The sequence below is a fragment of the Kryptolebias marmoratus genome, linkage group LG23 (genome assembly GCF_001649575.2).
Source record: "Kryptolebias marmoratus isolate JLee-2015 linkage group LG23, ASM164957v2, whole genome shotgun sequence".
NCBI classification, from domain to species: domain Eukaryota; kingdom Metazoa; phylum Chordata; class Actinopteri; order Cyprinodontiformes; family Rivulidae; genus Kryptolebias; species Kryptolebias marmoratus.
In genome coordinates, this window is record NC_051452.1 from 13,237,604 (window position 1) to 13,262,326 (window position 24,723).

General features: G+C 42.6%; 1 protein-coding gene across 2 annotated transcripts in view; it reads left to right on the forward strand.

The window, feature by feature from the left end:
- LOC108245691 (multidrug resistance-associated protein 4) overlaps positions 1–24,723 on the forward strand; it is a 31,073-nt gene that overhangs the window by 1,154 nt on the left and 5,196 nt on the right. The window contains exons 2-26 of one of the 2 annotated variants that reach the window (XM_017432802.3): positions 2,932–3,042; positions 5,113–5,233; positions 5,348–5,572; positions 5,656–5,745; positions 7,130–7,293; positions 9,282–9,407; positions 11,050–11,299; positions 13,008–13,115; positions 13,195–13,284; positions 13,370–13,561; positions 13,646–13,740; positions 14,943–15,029; positions 17,448–17,544; positions 17,627–17,836; positions 17,909–18,046; positions 19,988–20,025; positions 20,120–20,232; positions 20,321–20,467; positions 20,559–20,638; positions 20,714–20,864; positions 22,353–22,472; positions 22,554–22,664; positions 22,739–22,839; positions 23,977–24,168; positions 24,252–24,407. In XM_017432802.3, the coding sequence (XP_017288291.1) occupies positions 2,932–3,042; positions 5,113–5,233; positions 5,348–5,572; positions 5,656–5,745; positions 7,130–7,293; positions 9,282–9,407; positions 11,050–11,299; positions 13,008–13,115; positions 13,195–13,284; positions 13,370–13,561; positions 13,646–13,740; positions 14,943–15,029; positions 17,448–17,544; positions 17,627–17,836; positions 17,909–18,046; positions 19,988–20,025; positions 20,120–20,232; positions 20,321–20,467; positions 20,559–20,638; positions 20,714–20,864; positions 22,353–22,472; positions 22,554–22,664; positions 22,739–22,839; positions 23,977–24,168; positions 24,252–24,407 (3,313 nt within the window). The remainder of the gene's footprint in view (positions 1–2,931; positions 3,043–5,112; positions 5,234–5,347; positions 5,573–5,655; positions 5,746–7,129; positions 7,294–9,281; positions 9,408–11,049; positions 11,300–13,007; positions 13,116–13,194; positions 13,285–13,369; positions 13,562–13,645; positions 13,741–14,942; positions 15,030–17,447; positions 17,545–17,626; positions 17,837–17,908; positions 18,047–19,987; positions 20,026–20,119; positions 20,233–20,320; positions 20,468–20,558; positions 20,639–20,713; positions 20,865–22,352; positions 22,473–22,553; positions 22,665–22,738; positions 22,840–23,976; positions 24,169–24,251; positions 24,408–24,723) is intronic. The other variant, XM_037973809.1, reaches the window with a different exon arrangement.

Consider the following 24,723-nt stretch of genomic DNA (forward strand, 5'->3'; position numbering starts at 1 on the left):
CTGTTTCTACAAGCAACTTTATGCCCAATTGGTGCAACGATCAAATATGCTGTGCCTGCAATCAAGGAGACGATGTCCCGTAACCGCTACAAAGAAATCATGAGGTACTTGCGGTTTGACAACAAGGACACTCGTGCTGAATGTGTGAAGATTGACAGATTTGCTGCAGTTTCGGACATTTGGCAACATTTCATATGTAACTGCCATCAGTGCTACGTACCAGGACAGCACATTACTGTTGATGAGCAGCTGTTTCCAACCAAGGTCTGCTGTCCATTTACGCAGTACATCTCAACCAAGCCAGATAAATTTGGCATAAAGTTCTGTATCGCTGCAGACTTAGAGACGAAGTATATGTGCAACGCCATTCCATATTTAGGAAAGGACCCCAATCATCCCAAAGGAGAAAGACTCTCTGAGAATGTTGTCATGAAACTCATGGAACCATTTCTCAGCAAGGGAAGAAATGTAACCATGGACAACTTCTTCACGTCTATGTCACTGGTTAACAGACTGCTAAACCACAACACAACTCTGCTATATGTATGCTCCTAAGAAGAACAAGTTGGTCTGTGTTCTCAGCACCATGCACCAACAAGTGCTAGTTGCCAGTGAGCATAAACAAAAACCAAACACTGTAACAGATTACAACTCCATGAAGGTATGTAGATAAATAATGTTGTTGCAATGGCTTTATAGATTTATATTATACTCGTCGTACTGTTTTTCAAAATCTAACATTTACTTTATTTTTTGCAGTGTGGCATGCAACATAATGAACCAGATGGCATGTGCCGGCACACGCAGGTGGCCCATTGCCGTCTTCTACAACATGCTTGACCTGGCAGCGATAAATGCATATGTATTGTACAAGGCCTGCACTGGGTCCACCGAAAGCAGAAGAGACTTTATACATGGGCTTGCACTGGAACTCCGACAGCGTTTTATGCTGGAAAAGGCCATGATGAAAAAGCCACGTCCCCAGCCTGGTCCTGGAAAGACGACGCAGTGTCAGGTTCAGACACTCTGCAAAAAAAACCGCAGCACAAAACAGTGTGCAGTTTGCAAGAAATATACCTGTCGCAAATGTAGAAGTGAGGATAACTGGGTGTGTAATAAGTCTTAGATGTGAAGCAGCTACAACAACAACAACAACAACAACAACACACACACACATCTTATTTTGTTGTAAAAACAAAATGTATATATTGCTTTTGTAAGATGTTTTTTGTAAATATGATTTTAAATAAAACTTGCTGCCAATTCCTGTTTATGTATCTTGAAACTAATTCCCTCAACCATGTCAGCAGAGTTTGGGCAAAATATATTTGTGGCAGCATTCTGGTCACTTTTCAAAAACTTGGTACTAAAATGTTGCCAATTAAATAGTAATAATAATAATAATAATAATGAAGGAACATTGTGAATAATGTAAATCTTGACAAAATTCATAAATGAAATATTTTTGCCAGATTTTTAGTTTTGTAATTGTTTGTTTGTTTGTTGGTACATTTTCCTTCTAGTCAGCTGGAAATTAGTTGTGAATTTAAAAATCAATTTATTGTCATCTGATGAAAAAAAACAAGTTATTATAATTAAAAAAAAATACACAAAAAATCATTTATTTCCCATATAATACATATAAGGAGGCTGGTGGTGATTAGTTTTGGACATGTCAAAGATTAACATCAAAGCTGATTTGATTATATTAATATTTCTCATGTAGTACCAGATCCTCCCTTTGAACACTGTGGCCAAAAATACCTCACTGACTTCCATTAAAACCACATATTTTAATCTGACTGGTAAACTGCAGTAACTTTAAGCATCGGCCTCCAGTGAGAAAACAGCTGAATCCGGTGAAATACAGTAAAAACTACAAACACGACCACCTTTCTTAAAAATGAAATGCTGACATTACAGAATGCATTTTATTCTGTGATGACAGAGAGAATAAAATATGAAGTTTTAATGGAAGTCAATGAGGCAGAGGGAGGATCGGGTACTACTTGAAAATATACTAATATGATCAAATCAGTCCAAGAGTTGAATCACTATCAAGGCCCCATCCTCCTTATATTTATTGTATGGAAAATTATAGATTTTTTTTGTTATAAATAATTATATATTTGAAATAATTAAGCAGGCATTTAAAGGGTTGAACTCCTGAAAATGATTGAGTCTTTGGTAGTTTGAGTAAATCTGAAGTTAAGAGATTATTGGGGATTTTGTCAGTTTTTTTTGTGTGTATATTTTTGCCACAAAGGTGTCCAGGGGGTCCAAAACACATCAACAGACTATAAAAGACATTGGATTTTAAAAATGTTACTCAAAGGAAAAATTTCCTCCAAAGAACTCATGCCACAAGCTGTAGCACGGCCAAAATGATCACCAAATCAAACACAAGTTGGACTAAATGTACAAAAATGCCTGAGGGCACAAGTGTTAAATACAAAGCTGCATTGACCGATAACATCTTTATTTTTTAAAATGCTACAAATCATTTATACTAACACTAATACTAACAATTGTTTGCAGATTGCCATAAAGTTTTATTTAGCTACAGTCGTCCTTCTCCTACACCTGTTTTAACTAACAGAGGCGTGCAATGTGTCGTGTACAACTCTCAGCTACTACCACATCAAGTTTTACCTCAGTTTCTGTAAAACTGAGCGAGTTACATCCATCTTTGTGTTGGCTGACATCCATTAGCTGTGGCGGCTGTGTTGAATGGGAGGAACTCCAAACGTTAATCAGTCATGGACGCACATCCAGAGATTATTTCCTGAAAGTTTCAATAAAATGTATCCACTGGTTCCTGAGATATTTTGCTAACAGACGCATCCAAGAGCATTGCCCACCTTTTGCCTTTTTCTTCAGCCCGCGACAATAAGATGATTCGTTCTTATTTAAGCTCTAAATGTGTTGCAGCTGGTTGACGCCGTTGCTGCGCCTCGGCCACAAGAGGCGACTGGATGAGAGGGACATGTACAGAGTTCTTCCAGAGGACCGCTCTGAAACCCTGGGACAGGAGCTGCAGAGGTACGTCCCACGCTGATGGATTACTTCAAGGAAACGTGTTGGCTCAAACAGACGTGGTTCCACAGATAAACACCGCCAGTTCGGTGTCTGGAAGCAGCAGAACATCCTGTTGTGTTCCTCGGAGTTGGTGTGGACTCGTCTGGGTCAGGTGACGAGGCAGAAAGTGGTGCCGTCTCAGGTGCACACACTGAAATATTTTGTGGGACTGCGTTTAAATTTAGTCTAGTATTAGTACCATTTTTAATGGGTTGCATTGATCTTTTTGCCGCCATCTTTATCATGAAGATTGTGGTTATTTTTAGTCTTTTCTTGTCCCCACGTCCAGTCTGTGCCTTCGCTCTGTTGAGCTTAGTTTTTTATTCCAATCTGAAAAGTGAAGCTGGATGATTCCGGTTCAAAGGTCAGGAGTGGAGGTTCTTGTAAGTTCACCCCGAAGTTGGATTATGTAATTATCAGAAGAATCATAAAAACTCCAAGAGCTCCCAGCTCAATTTAAACATCTGTCTGGAGCAGACAGGTGTGTGTGAACACAACGCCAAGCAGGAAAGACATCAGCAATGACCGTAGAGAAACAACTGTTGCTGCCCGTCAATCTAGGAAGGGTCAAAGGTCATTTCCAAACAACTTGGGAGTGCATCACTGTTCAGAGAGGAAGATTATTCACAAATATAAAACATTTAGGACAGCTGCCAATCTGCCCAGCAGTGGATGTCAACACCATATAAACGTGTAACGCCCAGAGAAACTGTAACAAACTCAGGAGCTCCAGCTCAGACTCTACAGTTAGCAGCTTAAAGGTTAAAGGTCATGGCGATTAGAGAAAAACTGAACAAGCGTGGCTCGTTTGGAAAGGCTGCAGGAGTCCCATCTCTAAAAACAAAACACGGCAGCACGACTCAGGTTTGTAAAGTTTCATCGGAATAAAGTCCTTTTGGGACAACGTCCTTTGGACAGATGGGGCAAAAGTAGAGAGGTTTACCCATAATGCACAGCGGCGTGTTCGACAAAAATCACAGCACCTAGTACCGACTGTCAAACATGGTGGTGGAGGGCTGATGGTGTGGGCTTGTTTTGCTGAGGTCTGGACTTCAATGAACTGAAGCAACGTTGGAAAGAAGAGTGGGCCAAAATCCTCCACAACCATGTGAGAGACTGATAGAAAGGAGACGATTACGTTAACTTTTTACCACGAGTCTACAAGCTGCCTTTTTTACAAAACATGTAAGTTTTAGTTTTGTAACAAAATTTTGGGAAATCCTTCTTGAATATGAACGTCTGCACATTCTCACAGTCCCTAAGATTTGACCCGGCTGCTGTTTCCTAGTGACTGGTGTTATCGAAGTAAGTGGTCTACGAACCAAACTAGGCTCGGGGGAGCTGGTGCCTGTCTGCAGCGGCCTTTGTGCGGTAAGCGGGGTGCACCCTGGACAGGTCACACGGTGAGTTGTATCGGGGATATTGTCGCGTCACCCTGAGATGCTGACGGCTTTGGACGGTGTGGAGCTGTCATGGTTGACGTGGTTCTTCCCTGTTGCATGGAGGACCGGGACAACACCTGTGGAGGGACACACCGGGGTTCTGGAGAGTCTGTTCCAACTATTAGGGATCACACCGCTCCGCCTTTGTGTAAATGTTTCCTCCAGAGTGTTGGAAGGGAGGGTTAGGTTAGTTGGACTCTCTAGTCTACATGTGTTTCGTGGATCTGGAGAAGATGACGAGGTTCTTCGAGGCGTTCTTTGAAGGCAGCTATGGGAGTAAGGGCTGCTAGGGTTGCTTTTACAGGGTTCTTCATCGGTGCAGAATGGGCCCCTTGTCTCTGATCCTGTTTGTTGGTTGTGATGGCGTCTTTAGGCCTTGGCCTTCAATAGGTGTTTATTTCTTTTTCCTGACTCACTTCGTCTTCCACAGAAAGTTCATCCTCTCCAAAGTATTAAAAATAATCCCATAGTTGCTATGATAGCAGATTTTTCAGCCCAATTTCAATCTGGAACATCGTTCTATATGTCATTTTTTTATTAAAAAAGAACGACTAAACATTCGGTTTCATGTCTTCTTTGTCTTTCTTTGTAGATTTTGGGTTCATGAAGTCCGAAGAGCTTCAAAGGAACTTCAGGATCCAAAACTCAGCAGAGTTCTGATCAAAGCCTATGGATGGTCCTATGCAGTGGCCGGCCTGTTTGCATTTTCACTGGTCTGTTCTGAGCATTAGATACTGACCATTTTCTTTGAGTTTAACTCAATTTTAGAATATTTCTCAGGCTGAAAAGTATTTCTTGTCCTTTGTCTTTTTTTCTTTTTCAAAAAGGAAGCCATAAAGGTGATCCAGCCTCTTCTTCTGGGGAAAATAATCCAGCACTTTAAGTCGTATCACCAGGAAGATCAGAGAAGTCTTTATATGGCGTATGGTTACGCTGCTGCCCTGTCCGTCTCCACCTTCGGAGGCATGATCCTCCAACACCTTTACTACTATCACGTTCTAAGAATCGGCATGAAGATGAGAGTGGCCTTGTGTCACATGATCTACAAGAAGGTCCGTCAAAAATTTAGATGTTCAACAAAAAGGAATATATTGAACTCATCACTCTTATTGATGTTTCTTTTTTTTCTTGCCAGGCTCTCTGTCTTAGCAGTGAGGCTATGGGTCAAACAACTACTGGACAGATAGTCAACCTGCTTTCAAATGATGTCAGATGTTTTGATGAGGTGAGCTTGTAGTTATTCGCCCGTCAGACGGGACGTAGTATGTTTGGGCACTGTCCATCTGTCTGTGGACAATTTCTAAATCCATAACCCTTTAACAGAAATGTCAAACTGCTCATCTGGACACCTCATGGGTTGCAGATGATCCCTATTGATTTCAGAGTCATGGGGTCAAAGGTCAAGGTCAGAGGTGAACCCTTTGTGAACACCTTGTCTGTGCTCCAGCTCTAAACACATGTATTCTGGATTGATGTGTGAGGGAATCTATGCTTTAGATTTTAATTATTCTGACTGTTTTCTGGGGTGGCACAGTGGTGCAGTGGTTGGAGCTGTCGCCTCCAAGCAAGAAGGTTGCAGGATCGCTTCCCGACCTGAGGCCTTTCTGACTTTCTTTCCAACAGACCAAAGATATACATGTTAGGTTTATTAGTAACTCTTAAATTGTCCTTCTGTGAGTGAGAGTGTGAATGGTTGTTTGTCTCGTTTGTCTCTATGTGTCCCTGTGATGAACTTGCAACCTGTCCAGGGTGTCCTCCCACTTCTCACAGAGTGACTGCTGGAGATAGGCACCAGCTCCCTGCGACCCAAAAATGGAGAAGCGGGTAAAGAAAATGGATGGATAGATGACAATTTACTGACAGGCATATTATGTTCTGTTGGTGGTCCTCTTGTTTTAACTAACACATTGGGTAAATCCACTCAGACCTTCAGGATGATGTGTTGTAGAGTGTTTGGTATAAGATGATGCCATTTAACCTTAGCATTGTGTCTCACTGGGCTTCTGTGGACTAGTTGGCAACTCAAGACTGTGAGAAAATAGGCAAAATGTAATTTGCAGTCTTACTAAATTTTGAACATTTGCAGCCAGTGAGCTGTGCAGCTGCATTATCAGTGACCAATTTTTAAAACCACAACATTTTTTAGGGTGCACAAAATGGTGCCCACCTCCACCCACATTGTACTTACCTCAGTCCGCTTTGTACCCAACCTAGGGAGCCACACCCATGTTTGATTTAATCTACTGGAGTACACTTTTGTAATGAAGATATGCAGACTGGAACCAGTTTTTAATTTCTTGTTTTTAATAAGTGTTTGCCCGCAACAAAATGAAGGATTTGAGATGTTTGTGACAAAACTGATAAGGGTTTGAGTTGCCCCCAACACAACTGAGAATGGCTCAAAACGGGTTTGAGATGCCTGCGATAACTCCACTATACAACTATTTAGAAAGAAAATTTGTCGCACAACTTTTTTCACCATTTTAAAAAATTCGGGCGACACAACTGCGAGCCTCTGCAGCTGTTAGTGACTAATCTTCACCAGTTAGTCACTAACAGCTGCAGCCCAGTGAGATCCTGGCTTTAATTGTCATTTATCGACTCTGCAGATTACGCTCAATCTGCACTACCTGTGGGTGGGGCCGCTCCAAGCCGTGGTGATCATCGCTGTTCTCTGGTATGAAGTTGGCCCTTCGTGTCTGATGGGCGTAGCCGCCATCGCGCTCATGATGCCCATACAGACGTGGTTTGGAAAACTCTTCGGCCTTTTCAGGTAAGAAACACACAAAGTTCTTTTTGTTCTTCTGCTTTAGCTGCATTTAAGAATATATCATAAATACTTGTCTTTTTAAGTAAAAGATGAAGGTTAAAATTAGGACCTTAGTGCTTCTGAGCATGAACGTTCCTTCTTAAATTTCCACCATTTGGAGGCAAACTATGTTAATGTGGAAAAACACTTAAATCTTTACAGACATGTCCAGCTTCTAGCATATAGAGTGCTCATTGTAAGGTACTGAGAAAGGTAATGTTCTTCACACCGGTCAGTCCCTCTTCAGAAGGTTAGACTTCCCAAATGATTTTGTTTGTCTCGAATTTGTTGTCAAGACCCCACTGAGGTTTTTGAAGCACTGAGCTGGGACCTTCTTGAGATGTTCTCCAGTTAAATTTAATCAACTTAAAATAAAAATGACCAATGAATTTTTAAAATTTATTGTCACTGTAATTGTCAATGAAAAGTTTCTCAACATTGAGTTAATATTTTCAAATTCTCCATCTCAAAAGCTTCAGAATGATATGTAATTAGTTGAAACCTGGTGATTTATCACCTGGCAACAAGCTAGGTTTGCCTACGAGAGTGTCTGTTTGAAAACTCAGTTTTTATCGATCCGGAGTGACAACGTTGGGAATTCCAGTTGTATATTTAAAAAGGGGAATGCCGAAGCTTCACAATGATGCCACCATTATACGAAGGGATTTCTGGGTACTGTGGCAGCCGGCAGATGGATAAAAGTGGTGCAAGTTTTAGTCCTAAAGCCAAGATCTCACTGGGCTGTGACTGTTGGCGAGCAGCATTCATGAGAGAGTCTCTTAAATGTCTCGAAACGTTAATGGGGGTTCTCAGTTTCCTCATTTGGGTCGCAGAGGCTCACAGAAGAACCTCCTGAATCGAATCAATCTGAGTTCATTGACAGCTAGCAAATCAAAGCATAAAGAGCTCCAAATGTTCTGGCGTAGGATGAGCCTTTTCAACAAAAAAAACCCGTCTTTTTATCAAGCAGGTGGATATACTTCCACCTGCTGTCATTTCCCATGTAGTTAAAGATGGAGGATCAGCTCCAGCTACACCGTTTACAACCAGCCCTTCCAGAAAAGCCAAACCCACTGAGAAAGTCCAAAGAAAATGTCCACGGGTGACAACTTCATTCTGATTGGTTGATCAAACCGTCCATCAGGACTTCGGTTCTCGTTGGTTTTAACAGTCTGGAGATTCTGACATGTATCTGAAGACTTTGGTTCAAAGAAATTCATCCCAGAAACCAAATGCAAAAAATTCTGTTTGGCTCATTTTTGACCATCTCCAACATGCAGCGAAAGACATAAAACAAGCTCACTTTTCTTTTATTTTATAAATATGTTTCTTTTGTTTATACAGTCTGTCTAAAATATGTCATGAACAACTAGACTGACTTTAATGATACTTGCAGAAAGTAATCATTTGACGTGCATCTACAACTGATTAACTTGGGAGTCAACCCAGTTCAAGATGGCCGCCACAGCCAGCTGACCTTAGAAAACAAACATCCCCATCGTTTCTGACCATAAGCTGATCTTAGTCTAAACCCCGTGCGTTGGCGATATGCATTCCTTTAAGCAGTGCTAGGAGGTAATTTTCTTCCCCGAGTCGAGTTGTTTTTTAGTTCGCTGAGTTCAGTCCACCGGCTGGTTAATGAGGTTACTCAGAATGAGCAGGGTTTTATTTAGCTGCCGAATAATTATGACTCTGAGGAATAACATTCTGCATGTCAGGACTAATCAATAAAACAAAAAGCTGGTAACCTGAAAGAATTCCGACTTTTCCCTGTCAGTTCATTTTCAATTAAAGCAGAACTTGTTAAAGACGCTCGCTGCTTTGGGGTCGGTTCAGTTTAGCTTTGAGAAAGAAATTATTTCACCCCAAACCACTTGAATTTTCTGATTCAGTGATTTAAAAAAAAAAAACAAGTTGTGTGTTGTTTAGTAACTCAAATGTTTCCTTTTCAGGAGTAAAACAGCTGTTCTCGCCGACAGTCGAATCCGTATGATGAATGAAGTGGTGTCTGGGATCCGGATCATTAAGATGTACGCCTGGGAGAAGCCGCTGTCGGCTCTGATCTCTGAAGTCCGAAGGTGAGATCAGATGGTTGGAGACGATTAGGTCTTATCTTCAAAGATTTTTATTGTTCAGGATTGATCCACTTGTATGGACACTGACGGGAATAACTGTTCAAATTGATCCCGATCCCAGATTGTTTCAAGCTTTCCTTTCAGATGTTTTGTTTTACCTTTATTTTTATTATCTCCTGCTGCCTAAAGACAAAAGGTGAGTGATAATAAACACATGGAGGTGGAACCAGTAAAGCTGCAGAGTTTGGTTCTGCTTCAGTGGAACTGAGGCTAATAAATGCCAGCTGGAGATGCAGTAACACATTAACACATTCGACATGTTTCGCTACACATTAACTCCTTCTGAAGGATTTAAACCAGCAGGTGAAAAGGTTGATCTGTTGCTGTTTAGATTTTTGTTCACAGGACGCAGCAACTTTTATTTTATCCCGAAGAAACGCACGGCCCTGTCCCTTCATTTCCTTTACTGTGTCGTGGAAGAAAATCAATTTCCAGGCACTGTTTGATGGAATCACTCAGGCAGGTTTATTTATGTATGGTGCAGGACCTACAGAGAGCCTTAAAGACAATAATTAATTAACATCGGAGTCTGAACGGGAAGCTCCGAATTAAAGCTCTGGCCCCCCAAAATCAACACAGGAGCTTATATTAAAGATACTGTAATATTGGAGCAAAAAGGACGAGCTAAGGAGGAGCGAGTCAGTCTGGTTCCCTTGAGGAGAAAATTCCAAATTAATCCTATAAACAAGTTCATTCTGTGAGAACCCATGGGACTTGGAATAGAAGTCATAACATAATCAGGACTTATCAACAACAGGTTTTACCCTATAATAAACTTCCCCATTACAACTAAAATTTTACCTGAAGAAGCTTGAAGGGAAACATCCGGTTCCTCTCAGGAACAGGAAAATAATTTGCGCTGAACGATCAACCGAACATTTAAATACATTCATGGTGCATTCTTCGTCCTCCTAGATGTACTACAAACTGAGATTTTTTAATATGGAAAATTTCAACATTTTCTGCAGCTGTTAATAAAACCCTTCAAACTCAACACCATATGACTGTGTGTTTCTGGTTAATAATTTCCACTGTCTTCACAAAGTGCTGAGTTTTAGGTCCAGTGACAGTGTGGCGTGCCACGTAACGTGTTAGCGCTCTGACTGTGTGTTGAGGGCGACTCTCAGCTACTACCACACCAAACATCGGCTCAACATCTGTAAAATCGACTGACTTAGAGCTGTTTGTGTGTTTGCTAAAGTTGACTGGCTGTGGTGGGCATCTTGAATCAGGCTGACTCCAAAGTTTAATGAGTTGTAAATGTACATCCAATGATTTTATTTTTTATTTTTTTAATGTAATTAGTCCAGTGGTTCATGAGATATTTTGCTAACAGACTTTTGGTGACTGGAGATAGACTCTTGGTTGAAAATTCTGTTTTTTTTTTACATCCATCTTTTCATCTTTTCATCACAAACTGATGATGTTCATATTTTAGTCTTTAGTAATAATTTTTTATTAAGTCTGAAGCTCCTAGTAAAGAAAACCCCAGATTAAAGCTTTGAAAAGGCGTCGTTCTTTGGGATCTTTCTTGTTGTCTTGTCAACCTTTGCCTCCAAACTCGCTCTCTGCCTAATGTTCCCAGGAAGGAAATCCGTCAGGTGCTGAAGAGCTCGTACCTCCGAGGACTCAACCTGGCGTCCTTCTTTGCCAGCAGCAAGATCATGGTGTTCGCCACCTTCACCGTCTACGTCCTCCTGGGAAACGCCATCACCGCCAGCACCGTGTTCGTCACCGTGTCGCTGTACGAGACCGTCAAACTCACAGTCACTCTCTACTGCCCCCTGGCTGTCGAGAAGTTATCAGAGACTCTTGTGAGCATTCGCAGGATTCAGGTAACTCTGCTCTGTTTTTATCGAAAGGTAAAAGGTGGGCGATAATGTTTTTGTTTGTGTTTATCTGTCAGTAAAATGTGTCATTAACCAGATGGTAGGATTAATAAGCGTTTGGTTCCTCCTACTCCTTTTCGTATCTCAGTCTACGGCGTTTGATTGACGTTATCATTCATATGATGCCGTTCTTATGTTTCATGTCAGGTTTATTTATTTCAGTAAATCAGAACGAGCTCAGACTGCTGTGCAAAACGAGTGAAAATATAGATTTTTGCTCTAATTAAGGTTTGTGTAAAAATGAGTCCATAAAGACACCATCTAGTGGGTAACTAAAATAGCAAATAATCTTCCTAATCTACCTTTAAATCAAAGTTTTCCAACATGTATGTCTTCAGAAATAATCCTTTTAATTCCCTTTGAAATGGACCATTTTTCTCTATAAAATCATTGTGAAGCTTGGAGATTCCCCTTTCAAATATAGATGATGAGATCCCTCCAGACCAGAAAAAAATGTGAGTTTTCAAACCTTTTGTGAACAAATTTAGCTTGTGGTCTGGTGATAAATCACCAAATTTCAACAAACTACATATCATTTTGAAGCTTCTGAGACGGAGATTTTGAAAACAATAACAACTCAATATTGAAAAATTCCTCATTGTGACTTACTTTGCCAGAACGGGACACGTTTGTGGCTGTTTTTAATAAAACTGTCAGACGATAGTATCTTTTATTCTGCACAATTCAAAATAGCCTCCACTGCGAGAGGGGAAATTTATTGAAAACTTGATTATATTATAATGATTATAGAAACAGTGAGGACACCACTTTCAAAACTGGACTATATGGACATTGTTTATGAACAACTTTATACAGATGTAAGCATGATGATACCTCTCCACTGTAACCTATTTCGACAATGACTGTTGAAGTTTTGACCCTTCAGGAGTTAATCAGTCCCTCCAGGATTTCGCGGGGCATTTTCCTAAGAGTTGCGATTTTTTTTTAACCAAAATCAATAAACAACCATAACTTTTAATATATAAACCAAAAATACTTACTAGTTTTGTAAGATAATTACCAACAAACATTGACATTCTCAAAAGGTGCTTTATTTGAGAACTTTGATAGCTTATAAACTGACATTCATGACCATTTCTGGATTGTCCCTCGTCTGCAGCTCTCCTCACATGTTTTGCAGACACAAAGTGTTTGTCGATGCGTTTATGTTCGATGATTACACTGCAGGACGAGCAAAACAGCTTCCCCCCTCACTCTCCTGCAGCTGGGTAGGAAACTGGTTTGTGTGGTCCTTTGCTGAAATCTCTGTGGCCAAATGTGAAGCATTAGCGCACATTTTGGCTTCGGTCGCTGCCCCTGCATGCTCCCTGGATTCTGATGTTAACAGGAAGTGACGTCATGTGTCTTCTTGGTGAGTTATTTGGGGTTATTTTGTATTCCACACTACACAAACCCACAAAGAAGACACTAGACTGCAGAAACGGTGGCGAATCACTTTAGAAACAATAAATATTGGGTTAAAGTTGCGGTGTTTTGGGGAAAGTTGCAAAAAGTTGCAATTTCACAGGGTTTGCTTGATTTTGCGTTAATAGTTGTGATCGCAACATCGCGAAATCCTGGAGGGTCTGATAATATAGGTGAGAGTTGTGTCACCTGTGTGATGAATCACGCTGGTCTATATGAACCTCTGCAGAATTTCCTCCTGTTGGGTGAAGTTGAGAGAAAAAGCTTTGGTTTGCAGCTGGAGGAAATGAAGGAAACCTCTGTAGAGATGGAGAAACTGACCTGTTACTGGGATAAGGTGAGCATTTTAATGGGAAGTCCTTATATTTATAGATGTGCCGCAGGAAACATAACTCTGTGTTCTGTTATCCTGCTAGAGTTTGGATTCGCCGTCTCTGCAGAACGTTTCTGTGGCGGTAAAATCTCATCAACTTCTGGCTGTTATTGGACCTGTGGGAGCCGGGAAGGTCAGTCCGCCCGAATGAACCGGCTCACTTTTTAACTATCTGGTTTAAAACATGTCCAACTTTGTCCTCTGTGTGTCCAAACCAGTCATCCCTGCTGAGTGCCATCCTCGGGGAGCTGCCTTGCGACACGGGGACGCTGAAGGTCAAAGGTCAGCTGACCTACGCGTCCCAGCAGCCCTGGATGTTCCCGGGAACCGTCCGAAGCAACATCCTGTTTGGGCGAGAGCTGAACCGTAAGAAGTACGAGCGCGTCCTGAAAGCCTGCGCCCTGAAGAAGGTGAGAGACGGCACGCTGCAGCTCGACCCAACACTTGTTCCATCGGTTGTTGTTGCTCAAAGCCTTTGTTGTTTCTGAGCACAGGACTTGGAGCTCCTCCCGGATGGAGATCTGACTCTGATCGGGGACAGAGGGGCCACGCTGAGCGGAGGGCAGAAAGCTCGAATCAACCTGGCCAGGTAGGAACACGATCAGAGATAACGTTTCTACGTCGTGAAGCAGGAACACTGGAACATGTTTGGTACAGTTACTTCATTTGTACAGCACCAATTCTGGAAAAGTTGGAATATTTTAGAAAATGTAAATTAAAGCTGATGATAATTTGTTAATCCCATAAACTCTAATTTTATTCATAATGGAACACAGTGAACACATCAAAGGTTGAAGCTAAGAAATTGTGCCATTTTTTGGTCCATGTTGCCCTCTGTGACTTATCTCCTCTTCTTTTACCAAAAAGTCTGTAAACATCAGGACCTGAGGAGAGCAGCTGCTGGAGGATTTAGAGGAATGTTGGCCCATTCTGGTCTCACCAAGGATTCTAGCTGCTCAGCAGTCCTGGGTCGTCTTTGCTAGATTTTTTGCTTGATGGGATCATATGTTGTTCTAAAACCTGTAGATACTTCTCTACATTGATGATGTTTTTCCAGATGTATAAGCTGGCCATGACTGAGGCACTAATGCACCCCCATACCATCAGAGAGGCAGACTTTTGGACTGTGCTCTGATAACAGCCTGGATGGTCCCTCTCCTCTTTAGTACAAAGGATCATGGTTTCCAAACAGAAAGTCAGATTGTGATTCCTCTGACCTCAGAACAGTTCTCCTCTTTGCCTCAGTCCATTTTAAATCAGCTTTGGTTCAGAGAAGATGGCCGACTTCACATCTGGCTTCTTCTCTGCCTGATAGAGCTTTCAGCAGCATTAGTGGATGGTACAGTGAGCTGTGTTTACAGACAGTGATGTGTGGAAGTGTTCCTGAGTCCATGCAGTGATGTCCAGAACAGAACCAGACCTGGTTTTAATGCAGTGGCCCCTGAGGGCCCAAAAATCATGGCCATCTAATCTTAAGTTTAAGTGTCAAAGATTTCTCTAGACCTTTAAAATATTTTGATGATATTATGAACTGTAGATGATGGGATATTCAAAGTTTTCCCAATTGTCCATTAAGGAACATTATTCTGAAATTGTTCAACTATTTTAGACTCAGACTGGTAAAATTTCTCTGTTTCAACATTTGCTATGTTTACTACATTCTGTTGTTTTTATTTACATTTTTCACAACGTCCCAACATGTCAGCGTTATGGTTGTAGTTGAATGTGTCTCTGGGTTGTCGGTCCTCATACCTGACATTATCACGCTGCGCTGAACTCCTTGTTTTTCAGGGCTGTGTATCAGGATGCAGACATCTATCTCCTGGATGACCCTTTAAGCGCTGTCGACACAGAGGTTGGGAAACATCTTTTTGAGCAGTGAGTCTGTCTTTTGGTCCAGATGTCCCAAATCTAAACACATCGTTGTATCACTGTAATGATTCTCGTTATAAACTGTGGAGGAACAGTGGTCAGTGAACTGTGTGAGCATTAAGGACGGTGAAAAGAGAGGATCCCTAACTTTTCAGCTGTTTACCCATAAATTATTTGCAGTAAAAACTTGCGACCCGAACTGTTGGTGGTTAAACAAACAGCTAATGATGTCTCTGTTAAAGGACAACATGAACAGGCCACTGTTTTTATTTGTGTGCAGAATGACTGCTGCTTTTCAGATCTATAATGTGAACAAACTGTCACAGTCTCGCTGCTCCTGCCACGCCTCCTGCTTCCATGCCACTGCCTGTCAGTAACTTTCCACAGTCTCGCTGCTCATGCCACGCCCCGGGCTCCAAGCCACACTAATCACAGCAATCATCTCCACCTGTTCCTGTCAGTATTTAAGCTCACCTGTCACACTCACTCACTGCCAGATTATTGAATGGTTTTTGCCTAGTAGATGTCCAGCGTTCCTTCCATGTCCATGCCTGCTCTCTCGTCTCTGACCTTTTGCCTGACCAACGACTCTTGCTCCGTGCCTGCTCCTTGCCTGACACCTTCTTGAAATCTGACTCATGGTAATCGACCTCGCCCCCCCTCTCTGAACAACGACTACTGGTTTGTACCCTTTTGGATTTGGCTGCTCACATCTGATATCCTGGCTCTGACTTCTCGCCTGTCCCTGGACTCTCCCTCTCGCCTAATCCCTTTGCTGAACGCACCTGCTCCTCTCAACTCACAGCCCTCGGCGGTCTTACCTGCCACGAGCCTGGTCCCGCTCCACGAAGAGAGTGCAGTTCCTGGAGCTAGCGTTCCTATTAGCTTAGCAGCTTTAATAAAAACTGTAAAACTTTGTCATTGTCTGCCTGTGCTGAATCCAGTCATGCAAGACAGTGGACGACATGTTGGTCCCGGTGATGACTGATACCTGTTGCAGCTGTGAAACCTTTACGCTCAGAAAGAGCCATCTCTGCTGTCTGCTCCTTACTTCACAAAATAAAACCTGTCCAGAGCAGCAAAACGTACTTCAAGTTTTAAATAAAGATGACACAAATCATTAGGTGTTTTAAAGTACTGCATATAAAAACTAGATACTAAAATAAACATCTGTAATAAATCATTGGCAGTCAATATATATTTATGAAAAATAAATATGAGTTATTAGAGTAAAGATAAACATTGATGGATAATTATTTGTGACAATTTCTTTTACTAAAAGCAAAAACCTTCATTTACCTAAACTTTTAAGTTTTTTTTTAAAAGACAAGCCTTTCCTTCTTAGTCCTTATTAGAAAAATAACGTTTAGTATTTTTGTACAAACACCTTATGACTTGTTTTACAGTAATCTGTGAGATGTGTTCAAAACTGTACTCTGAGTTTCCCCCTCAGCAACTGGCCTCCAATGTGTTAAAATGTTCAAACTTCTGCTGACGTTTAAAGAAAAATGCCCCTGCGTGGCTGGACGCTGGGATTAATGAAGTGGCTAACAAACAAATCATGTTTTGATGGACGTTTCAGTCAAATATAAGATTAAGATAAATAACAGCTCAAACAAGACTTTTCTGTTGTGATGGAAAGTAAGACCAAAGGGCCTCATGTGGCCCCAGAGCCACAGGTTGCAGACCCCTGGCTGTATATAACTATATGTTACTAATAAACAACAGAATGCAGCCTACAGCACTAAATCCAACAAAAGGGTTTCATTTAGCTTTAACTAGGAACATCCTAGTTTTACCAAATGCTCATTTTGTACTGAAGACTTAAAGACATAAACCAACTAAAGGCTTAACAATCCTGGAGGGAATGCATATCGCCCGCCGCCTTTCACGCCAGACTTTTAGACTGAGATCATCTGATGATGAGAAATAATAAAGTTGCAGCTGTTTTGTTCAAACCTTGGAAATGACTCTCAGCTACGACCACATCAAACTTTAGCTCAGTATCTGTGAAGCTGTCTGAGTTAGAGCCACTTTTGTGTTTAGTAAGTTCACTTGCCTGTGGCGGCCATCTTGAGTTGAATTAACTCCAAACGTTAATTGGTTGTAGATGATCATCCAGTGATTATCTACTGAGGGTTTCATTAAAATCAGTCAGGTGGTTCATGAGATATTTTGCTAACAGACACACGAACACACAAGCCTTTTGCCATTTAGCGATGGTTAATAACTAGAAAAGCTGGGAAAAATGTTCTCAGTTATAGTTTGTTTGTTTATCATGGTGTTTGCAGTACAAATAATAAAAACTTCACCACTTTACATTTTTTAATCTGAAAAATGGCTCCTAACATGCTAAAATCCTCTGTTTGGAAAAGAATGGAAGAGCTGCTTGTTAATGAACAAGTGTGTGTGTGTTGTGTTCAGGTGCATCTGTGAGCTGCTGAAAAACAAGTGTCGGGTTCTGGTCACACACCAGCTGCAGCATCTGAAGGCGGCGGATCACATCCTGGTCCTCAGGGAGGTTGGTCCAGCTTCAGGAGAGAAGAGTTCCTGCAGGAGGGGTAACTTCTGAAAGATGAGTCCGTTTCCTTTCCTGTCTCCAGGGTCAGGTCGTGGGTCGGGGAACCTACGGCGAGCTGCAGAGCTCCGGTCTGGACGTGGCGTCTCTGCTGAGGAGCGACGAGGAGCAGGAGCGCTTCTGCCGCTCCGCAGACCCAGACAGAGCATCTCTACACAGTCAGAGGACGAACCTCTCCCAGAGCTCCCACTGCAGCCTCCTGCCAGCGGACAGCAGCCACACAGAGCAGCTTCCTGTACGGCTGCTCTCTGAATAAACCAGCTCTGTTCAAAATTCGGTTTGAACTGATCCCGAACTCGTCCTGCAGGTTGAAGCAGTTTGTGCCGTTGAAGAAGAGAGTCGAGCTGAAGGAAACGTAGACAGCCGCGTGTATCTGAAGTACTTCGCTGCAGGCTGTAACCCTCTGGTTCTACTGGTTATTGTTCTGATCAGCATCACAGCAGAGGTGAGTAACCGCCTCACCGCACACCGTCGGATCCGCTGCTGCTAATCACACCGATGACACGTTACACCAGAAAAACATTTAGTGTGCGCCAAAAAGGGGAAAAAACATGAACAACTAGTATCTTACCTGTTGTAGATGGCGCTTTGAGGAGGTAACAGCAAAGTAGATGGTTGCTGTTTTAAAACAACAACCTCAAAAGCTTCATAGCAGTTTATATGAACAATTTATTTCATGTTACACTGTCATTTCACGTGTTTCTGCAAGCTCAAACAGCAGCAGCAGCTAGCTGTAGCACTTCTGGTGTTGCTTGAGGCCACTTCCTGCAGGAAGATCATAATATTTCTTCCAGAATAACCTCATCGATGGTCAGTCTGAGCTTCAGAGACGTGTGGAGATGTGACTAAGCTTCAGAAGGAGAGAGACAGACAGAACTGGAGGCCTTCACTGATCTGGGGTTTGTGGCAAAGTGCTTGAAAGTCCGCTTGGAGGACTCAGACTGTGACGAACAAGATTCTCCGGTCTTAAAATTATGTCTGGAGGAAACCCGCCCAACGGCATTCCCACAGTGAAGCATGGAAGTGGCAGTGTCATCCTGTGGAGGTGTTTTTTAGCAGCGAGGGGCTGGAAGACTGGCAGCATAATGAAGACCCAGAGCTCACAGAGAGGACAACACAGGAGTGGCTTAGAGACACTCAGTGTCCCTGATTGGTCCAGCCACAGTCCTGACTCAGGCCCCGTTCACATGAGAACAATCTCTGGTTCCTCGGCTCCGAAGTTAGCCCTTTATCAGTGTTTATTGTGACGAATCAACAAGAAAATAACGTGTTTACATGAACACGTCTGCGCTTATTGAATCTGCTGTAGTTTCTATGCCAGGCAGGGTTGCCAGATAGGAAACGACTATCATACTGTCACTTTAAAATGATTGTATTTTGACCCAAACTATCATATGTGCTGAGTGAGGTGTGCTTTCTTGGAGGGGGGAGGTTGTGTGTTATGATTGGTAAACATATGTGCACAGAAAAAGGAGCGGGACATGATCTTAAAACTATGGTATAAAAACATCTGGCAACACTGATCCAGGCTTTTAATGATGCACGCTTGCAATCTGGAGTATGTAAAATGGTGAAAACACAGATGTTTGTTTGGACCTACAGTGAGGTTGGGTTTCTGCTATGTTGAGAAAGTAACATAAGTAACTTTAACAGCACTCTGCAATCTGCTATGATTGTTGATCTACTCGTGCAGAACAGCTGTTGATTGCAGCTGTTTTTGGCGCGCGTGTGCGATGTCACACTGAAAATCTCCACTCTGAGACCCAGGTTCAGAAAGCTTTGCGTTTCAAAGGAAGTCACACATGGGCACCACATACGGCTGCAGTCAACACCTGATTCCGAGGTTAAATCACCTCTTCATGTTCTGCAGAAGCCTGTTAATGACACACTGATTTAAATCAGGTGTGTTGGAGCAGAGGAACAAGTAAAACATGCAGGATGGTGGCTCTCCAGGACCAGGGTTACCCACCCCTGTGCCACAGAGACTGGTGTCTGTTCTCATGCATGTGCCAGCGCCAACTAGTGGTCTGGTATGTGAACTACAGCGGGTTCAACTAGCACAGCAGCGCCTTGTAAATGTGTAACTTTTTTCCAGCGAAAATCCAGAAATTTTTAACGTTTTCCAGGAGATCGGCCTCAGAGACCTGGGTTTCAGAAAGCTTCAGTTTTAGAAAAAACAAGCGTTGTGGTCGTGTTAACGAACTGCTGAACAGCGTTGTGTAAACCACCCTGAAAAAAAGCTTTTTGCATCAAACCCAAAGAGACTCGAGGCTGAAATCAGTACTAAGTAAAGGGTCTGAATACTGTCAGGAGTCACTGTATGTTTTAAAAAGCCTGACCTGTGTGAGACTGAGAGCAGCTGCCAGGTTTTCATTTGTTTCCACAGGTTTCTTACATCCTGCAGGACTGGTGGCTGGTCTTCTGGTGAGCTCTTCACTCTGGTTTGGTTTGATGGCTTCTGTTAGATCTTATCAAACTTGGTCTCAGGTTTCTGTATCGTTTTCTTTTTGTTTCACAGGTCGAGAGAGGAGCTGTCCAACAGCACAGCTGCTGTCAGCATTAAAACCGACCTGAACGTGACTCACTCAGACGGAAGCTTCACGCTGACCTTTTACCTCAGCGTTTACTCAGGCAAGCCTTTATCCTCCTCCCGGTTGTCTCTGATTGACGTAGACGAAGTCCCCCCCACCCCCGTTGATCCAAAGTGCTCCCCCTGCAGGTCTGACAGCAGCAGCCGTGCTCTTTGGTTACATCAGGAGTTTACTGATATTTCACGGGTTAGTGAAGGCAGCACAGACGCTTCACAACAGCATGTTTCGAGCCGTCCTCCGCACGCATGTTCGCTTCTTCGACGTCAATCCCATCGGTGAGCCCCGCCGGGATTCATTCAGGCTTAAAGGGGGAAAAAAATTCACATTAATTTAGCTTTTGTTTAACATCGTCCTGCTGTGTTTCAGGTAGAATTCTCAACAGGTTTTCTAAAGACATCGGCCAAATAGACTCCACGCTTCCTATAACCTTTGTTGACTTCTACCAGGTGAGGACTTTGCTCTCTTTGCCGTCCCTCTTGTCCGTCTTCCAGCGCCTCCTCACCGTGCGACGTTCTCCTCAGTGCTTTCTGCAGATTGTCGGCGTGGTTTCGGTGGTCGCCTCGGTCATCCCTCTCATCCTCATCCCCGTCGTGCCTCTGCTGCTGTTTTTCGTTTACTTGAGACGGTACTACCTCCATACGTCGCGGGACGTCAAACGGCTCGAGTCAACAAGTACGTCCAGTGGCTGGAGTCACTTTGAACTTTGGCCTGTCTGACTCGAGTTTAATCAACTTTATGTTGCAACTAGACGTTGACTGATTAGTAGTTTTCACTGACTGATGTTGATCTTTACAAATCAGAGCATTCAATTTAGGAAACTGATGTTTTCCTCTTGCTTTGTTTTTGCCAAAGACTTTATAAAGATGGTGCCTTGATGCTGCCATATTGTTTTTGAAAAAGAGTCAAATAATTACAATTATTAGAAGAATATATAGTTGAGCAAACAACAGCTAAGTAAGAACTACAGGAATCAACAAGAGTTGATTAGGGTGTATTTTTAGTTTTTAATCAGTTCCATGGACTTAAAACCTATACCAGAGCCAGCCACTAGGGGGCATTTGTTTAGTTTCAGCTTCAACTTCCAGGTTACGTTCTTGTGTCCAGTTTTAAATATAATGTAATTTGGTGATGGAGCCCTGAGGTTTGATGTGGATCAGGACTCTTTCAAGCTGTTCTAATCACATTTTCCTTGTAATAGTACCATTTCCTGTCAAACTAATTAAATGTTTAAAGCTCTGAAAGATAAGAATGAAGATATTCTCACTTTAATTGATAAACTACAGCACTGTCCTTTTACGAGTCCACCTTATGGTTAGCTTTCTTTGGGGTCCGCTGGTGTTGTACTGAAAAAGGCGCCCCTGAAATAAAACTTTCCTGTTTGTGAAGCACATCGACAAAAGCCCCAGTTACATTGGAAGTCAGATCTGGGAATGACGTCAGACTTGACTTCACTGAGTTCCAGTTTTAAGCTGTGAAAACCAGTAATATTTGCTAATTGTTGCTCTAGGTAACCAGGCGAACCAATAACATTCAAACAGTGTGCCGACATGTTCACTCAGAGGACTGTGTGTGACCGGATTACTGACACAAACTGACCAAAGTGAAAATTAAACGTTTATGGCAGCTTTAATGCATGAGTCAGCCATGTTGGATTTTGAGGTCGGGCTGGTCAGAGGAGACCTGTCGCTCTCCTGAGACGAGTTCCTGACAGTTTTTGGACATGTTCAAACCTCAAACAATACGACTCCCTCATGAATGCTGCTTGTTATCAGTCACAGCGCGGTGAGATACTACCTTAAACCTTCCTGTCGCGTGACTTTAAAGTTCTTCAGAGACAATCAGATTTCAGATTAAAGGCAGCTGTTGTTGCTCAGTGTGTGTTAGAGGCTGTTGGTTCTTCAACTATTTTCATTTTACAGCAAACCAGAATGTCTTTAGTTTCACTGGTGGGTTCAGTGGCCGTCTCACGCTCGAGTTTTTGTCTCTTACATTAAAATGTTTGATGGAAGCTCAGCTGTCTCTGCGGAGGAGGTGGTGGAGACTAAATGAATATTAAACAGCACAGATGAGGCAAACTGTTCATTTTTAACAACATCTGCCTCTGTTTAGCAGCAGTTCAGACAAGTTATCCCCTTTTAATAGTTTTTTTTTTCCCTGCAGCTCGCAGCCTGGTCTTCTCCCACCTGTCTTCGTCTCTTCAGGGTCTGATGACGATCCGAGCGTTTGGTGCCGAGGAGAGGTCAGAGAAAACCTTTGATTCCCACCAGGATCTGCACTCAGGTTTGATCTTCATCTGCCTTCTTAATAACGTCCGCAGCTTTAAGTTCAGACTGGAATGCCATGTTTCTTGTCGTGCTCCAGAGGCCTGGTTCCTATTTCTGATGACCTCCCGCTGGTTCGCGCTTCGCCTCGACAGCATTTGCTCCGTGTTCATCGCCCTGACGGCATTTGGCTGCGTCATATTCAGAGACGGTGAGGAATCATCTCAGACGTGGATTTGGCCGTGTCAGGGTGAAGGACGGGTGTTCTCCCTCGTGTGTTGCCAGGTGTGGAGGCCGGACAGGTGGGACTGGTGCTGACCTACGCTGTGACCCTGGTGGGAAACTTCCAGTGGACAGTCAGGCAGAGTGCTGAGGTGGAAAACATGGTAAAAACTGAGAGGCGCTTTGTTTCTAGAACGTGCTTATTGGTGTCTGTGTGTGTTTCGCTTTGAAGCTTTGGAAAAAACAAATTCAAATAACACATTGATTGGAAATACTGTGCTATAACTTTTGTTTGCAGTAAATTGTGCTTCACAGACAAAATTTGCCATCAATGGGATTTTAGCTAAACGAGAAAGAAAACTCAGCCGTCTTTGGAGCTCTCCAGCTCAGACTGACTTCGCTGTAGAAACACCATTTAAGTCATAAAAAGTTGGACTTTATGTGACTGAACTGGTGTTTTAGGATCTTTAATGGTTTTTAGACACCGTCACAAATAAAGTTAATGTTTTTTTGTTTTTTTCGAAACTCTTTTACTCTTAAAACCTTGTCTTATTAATCAAAATGTTGACATTTATCAGCTTAGATTATTTCAGAAGTTAGTCCCAAAATGACTGTTTGGCTTTAGAGATAAAAGCTGATGGATGTTGGAATTTCAGGCTCTCTTTAAAAAAATATGTTTTGGAAGTTTTCTTATTTTTGTGTACTTTCCTTTAGAATATCTTTAGGTGTTATGGGAAATAGCTTTTTTTTTTTAAATCGCAGACCTGATATGAATGTATTTTACCAAGTAGAATAATCATGAAACATCTTAAGTTCACACCGTCTACAAAACATTAAATGTTCAAGTAAAGTTGTGAACAGTTAATATCTTACCTGCCGTAGATGGCAGTTTGGAGGAACAGAGTTTAATTCTGACTGGACTGATGAGCTAATGGCTAGTCTGAGCAGAGCCAGGACCGAGAGGAACTTCTATCAACTTAAAACCCACCTCACCGGGAACGATCCTTCACAGGATTCATCCTGAAACAGAGGCTAACAGCAGCCTGAAACCTGGGAGATCTTCCCTGTCTGCGTTTCCACTGTCTGTCTGAATATTCATCCACTCCTCCGGTCTCGAAGCCAAAACTCATCAGGCTCTAATTTAACATCTAGCAGATTTAATATCTCACTGAACAAAGGCTGAGAAGCTTTGGGGTCATTCCGGCCCTAAAACCATCTTCTGATGTTGTTGGCTTGATGATCTCAGCAGGTTGTTTTTTTTTCTTCTGGATATTTAATTGATAAACTAATTTTATTTTCAGATGACATCAGTAGAGAGAGTGGTGGAGTACACTGAGCTGGAGAGTGAAGCACCCTGGGAAACCGAGAAGCGCCCTCCTCCTGATTGGCCGAGCCGAGGGATGGTGGTTTTCAACAAGCTGAGCTTCTCCTACGGCTCGGAGGGCCCACTGGTCCTGAAAAACATCAGCGCCACCTTTCAGCCCGGTGAGAAGGTGAGACCTCTCTGTCAGCGTTGTTAAGCCTTCGCTCGTCATCTGAGGTAAACCAAGCGCCTTCGTCTCTCCTGTGGGTCCAGGTGGGGATTGTTGGGAGAACCGGTGCTGGGAAAAGCTCCCTGGTCTCGGCTCTGTTCCGCCTGGCAGAACCTCAGGGAAAGATCTACATCGATGGTGTGGCAACGTCTGAGATCGGCCTCCATGACCTGCGGCAGAAGATGTCCATCATTCCTCAGGTGAACAGAAACAAACACGGTAGAGGGAGCTTCATGGTCTCACAAATCTGGTTCAGGAAGAATGGCCAAAAATTCCCATAAACACTCCTAAGCCGGTGGAAAACCTTCCTATAAGAGTTGAAGCTGTTATACAACCAGGGGTGGAAATTAAAAATTTTGATCACCAGCCACTGTGGCTGGTGGACAAAATTTTTTACCAGCCACTCAAATATTTTACCAGCCACTATTTTTTGTTGTGACAAAAAGTTATTTCATATGATGATGATGATCGACGCGGGTGGAAGCAGTTGTGGTGCCCTACAAGCTGACTACTCTT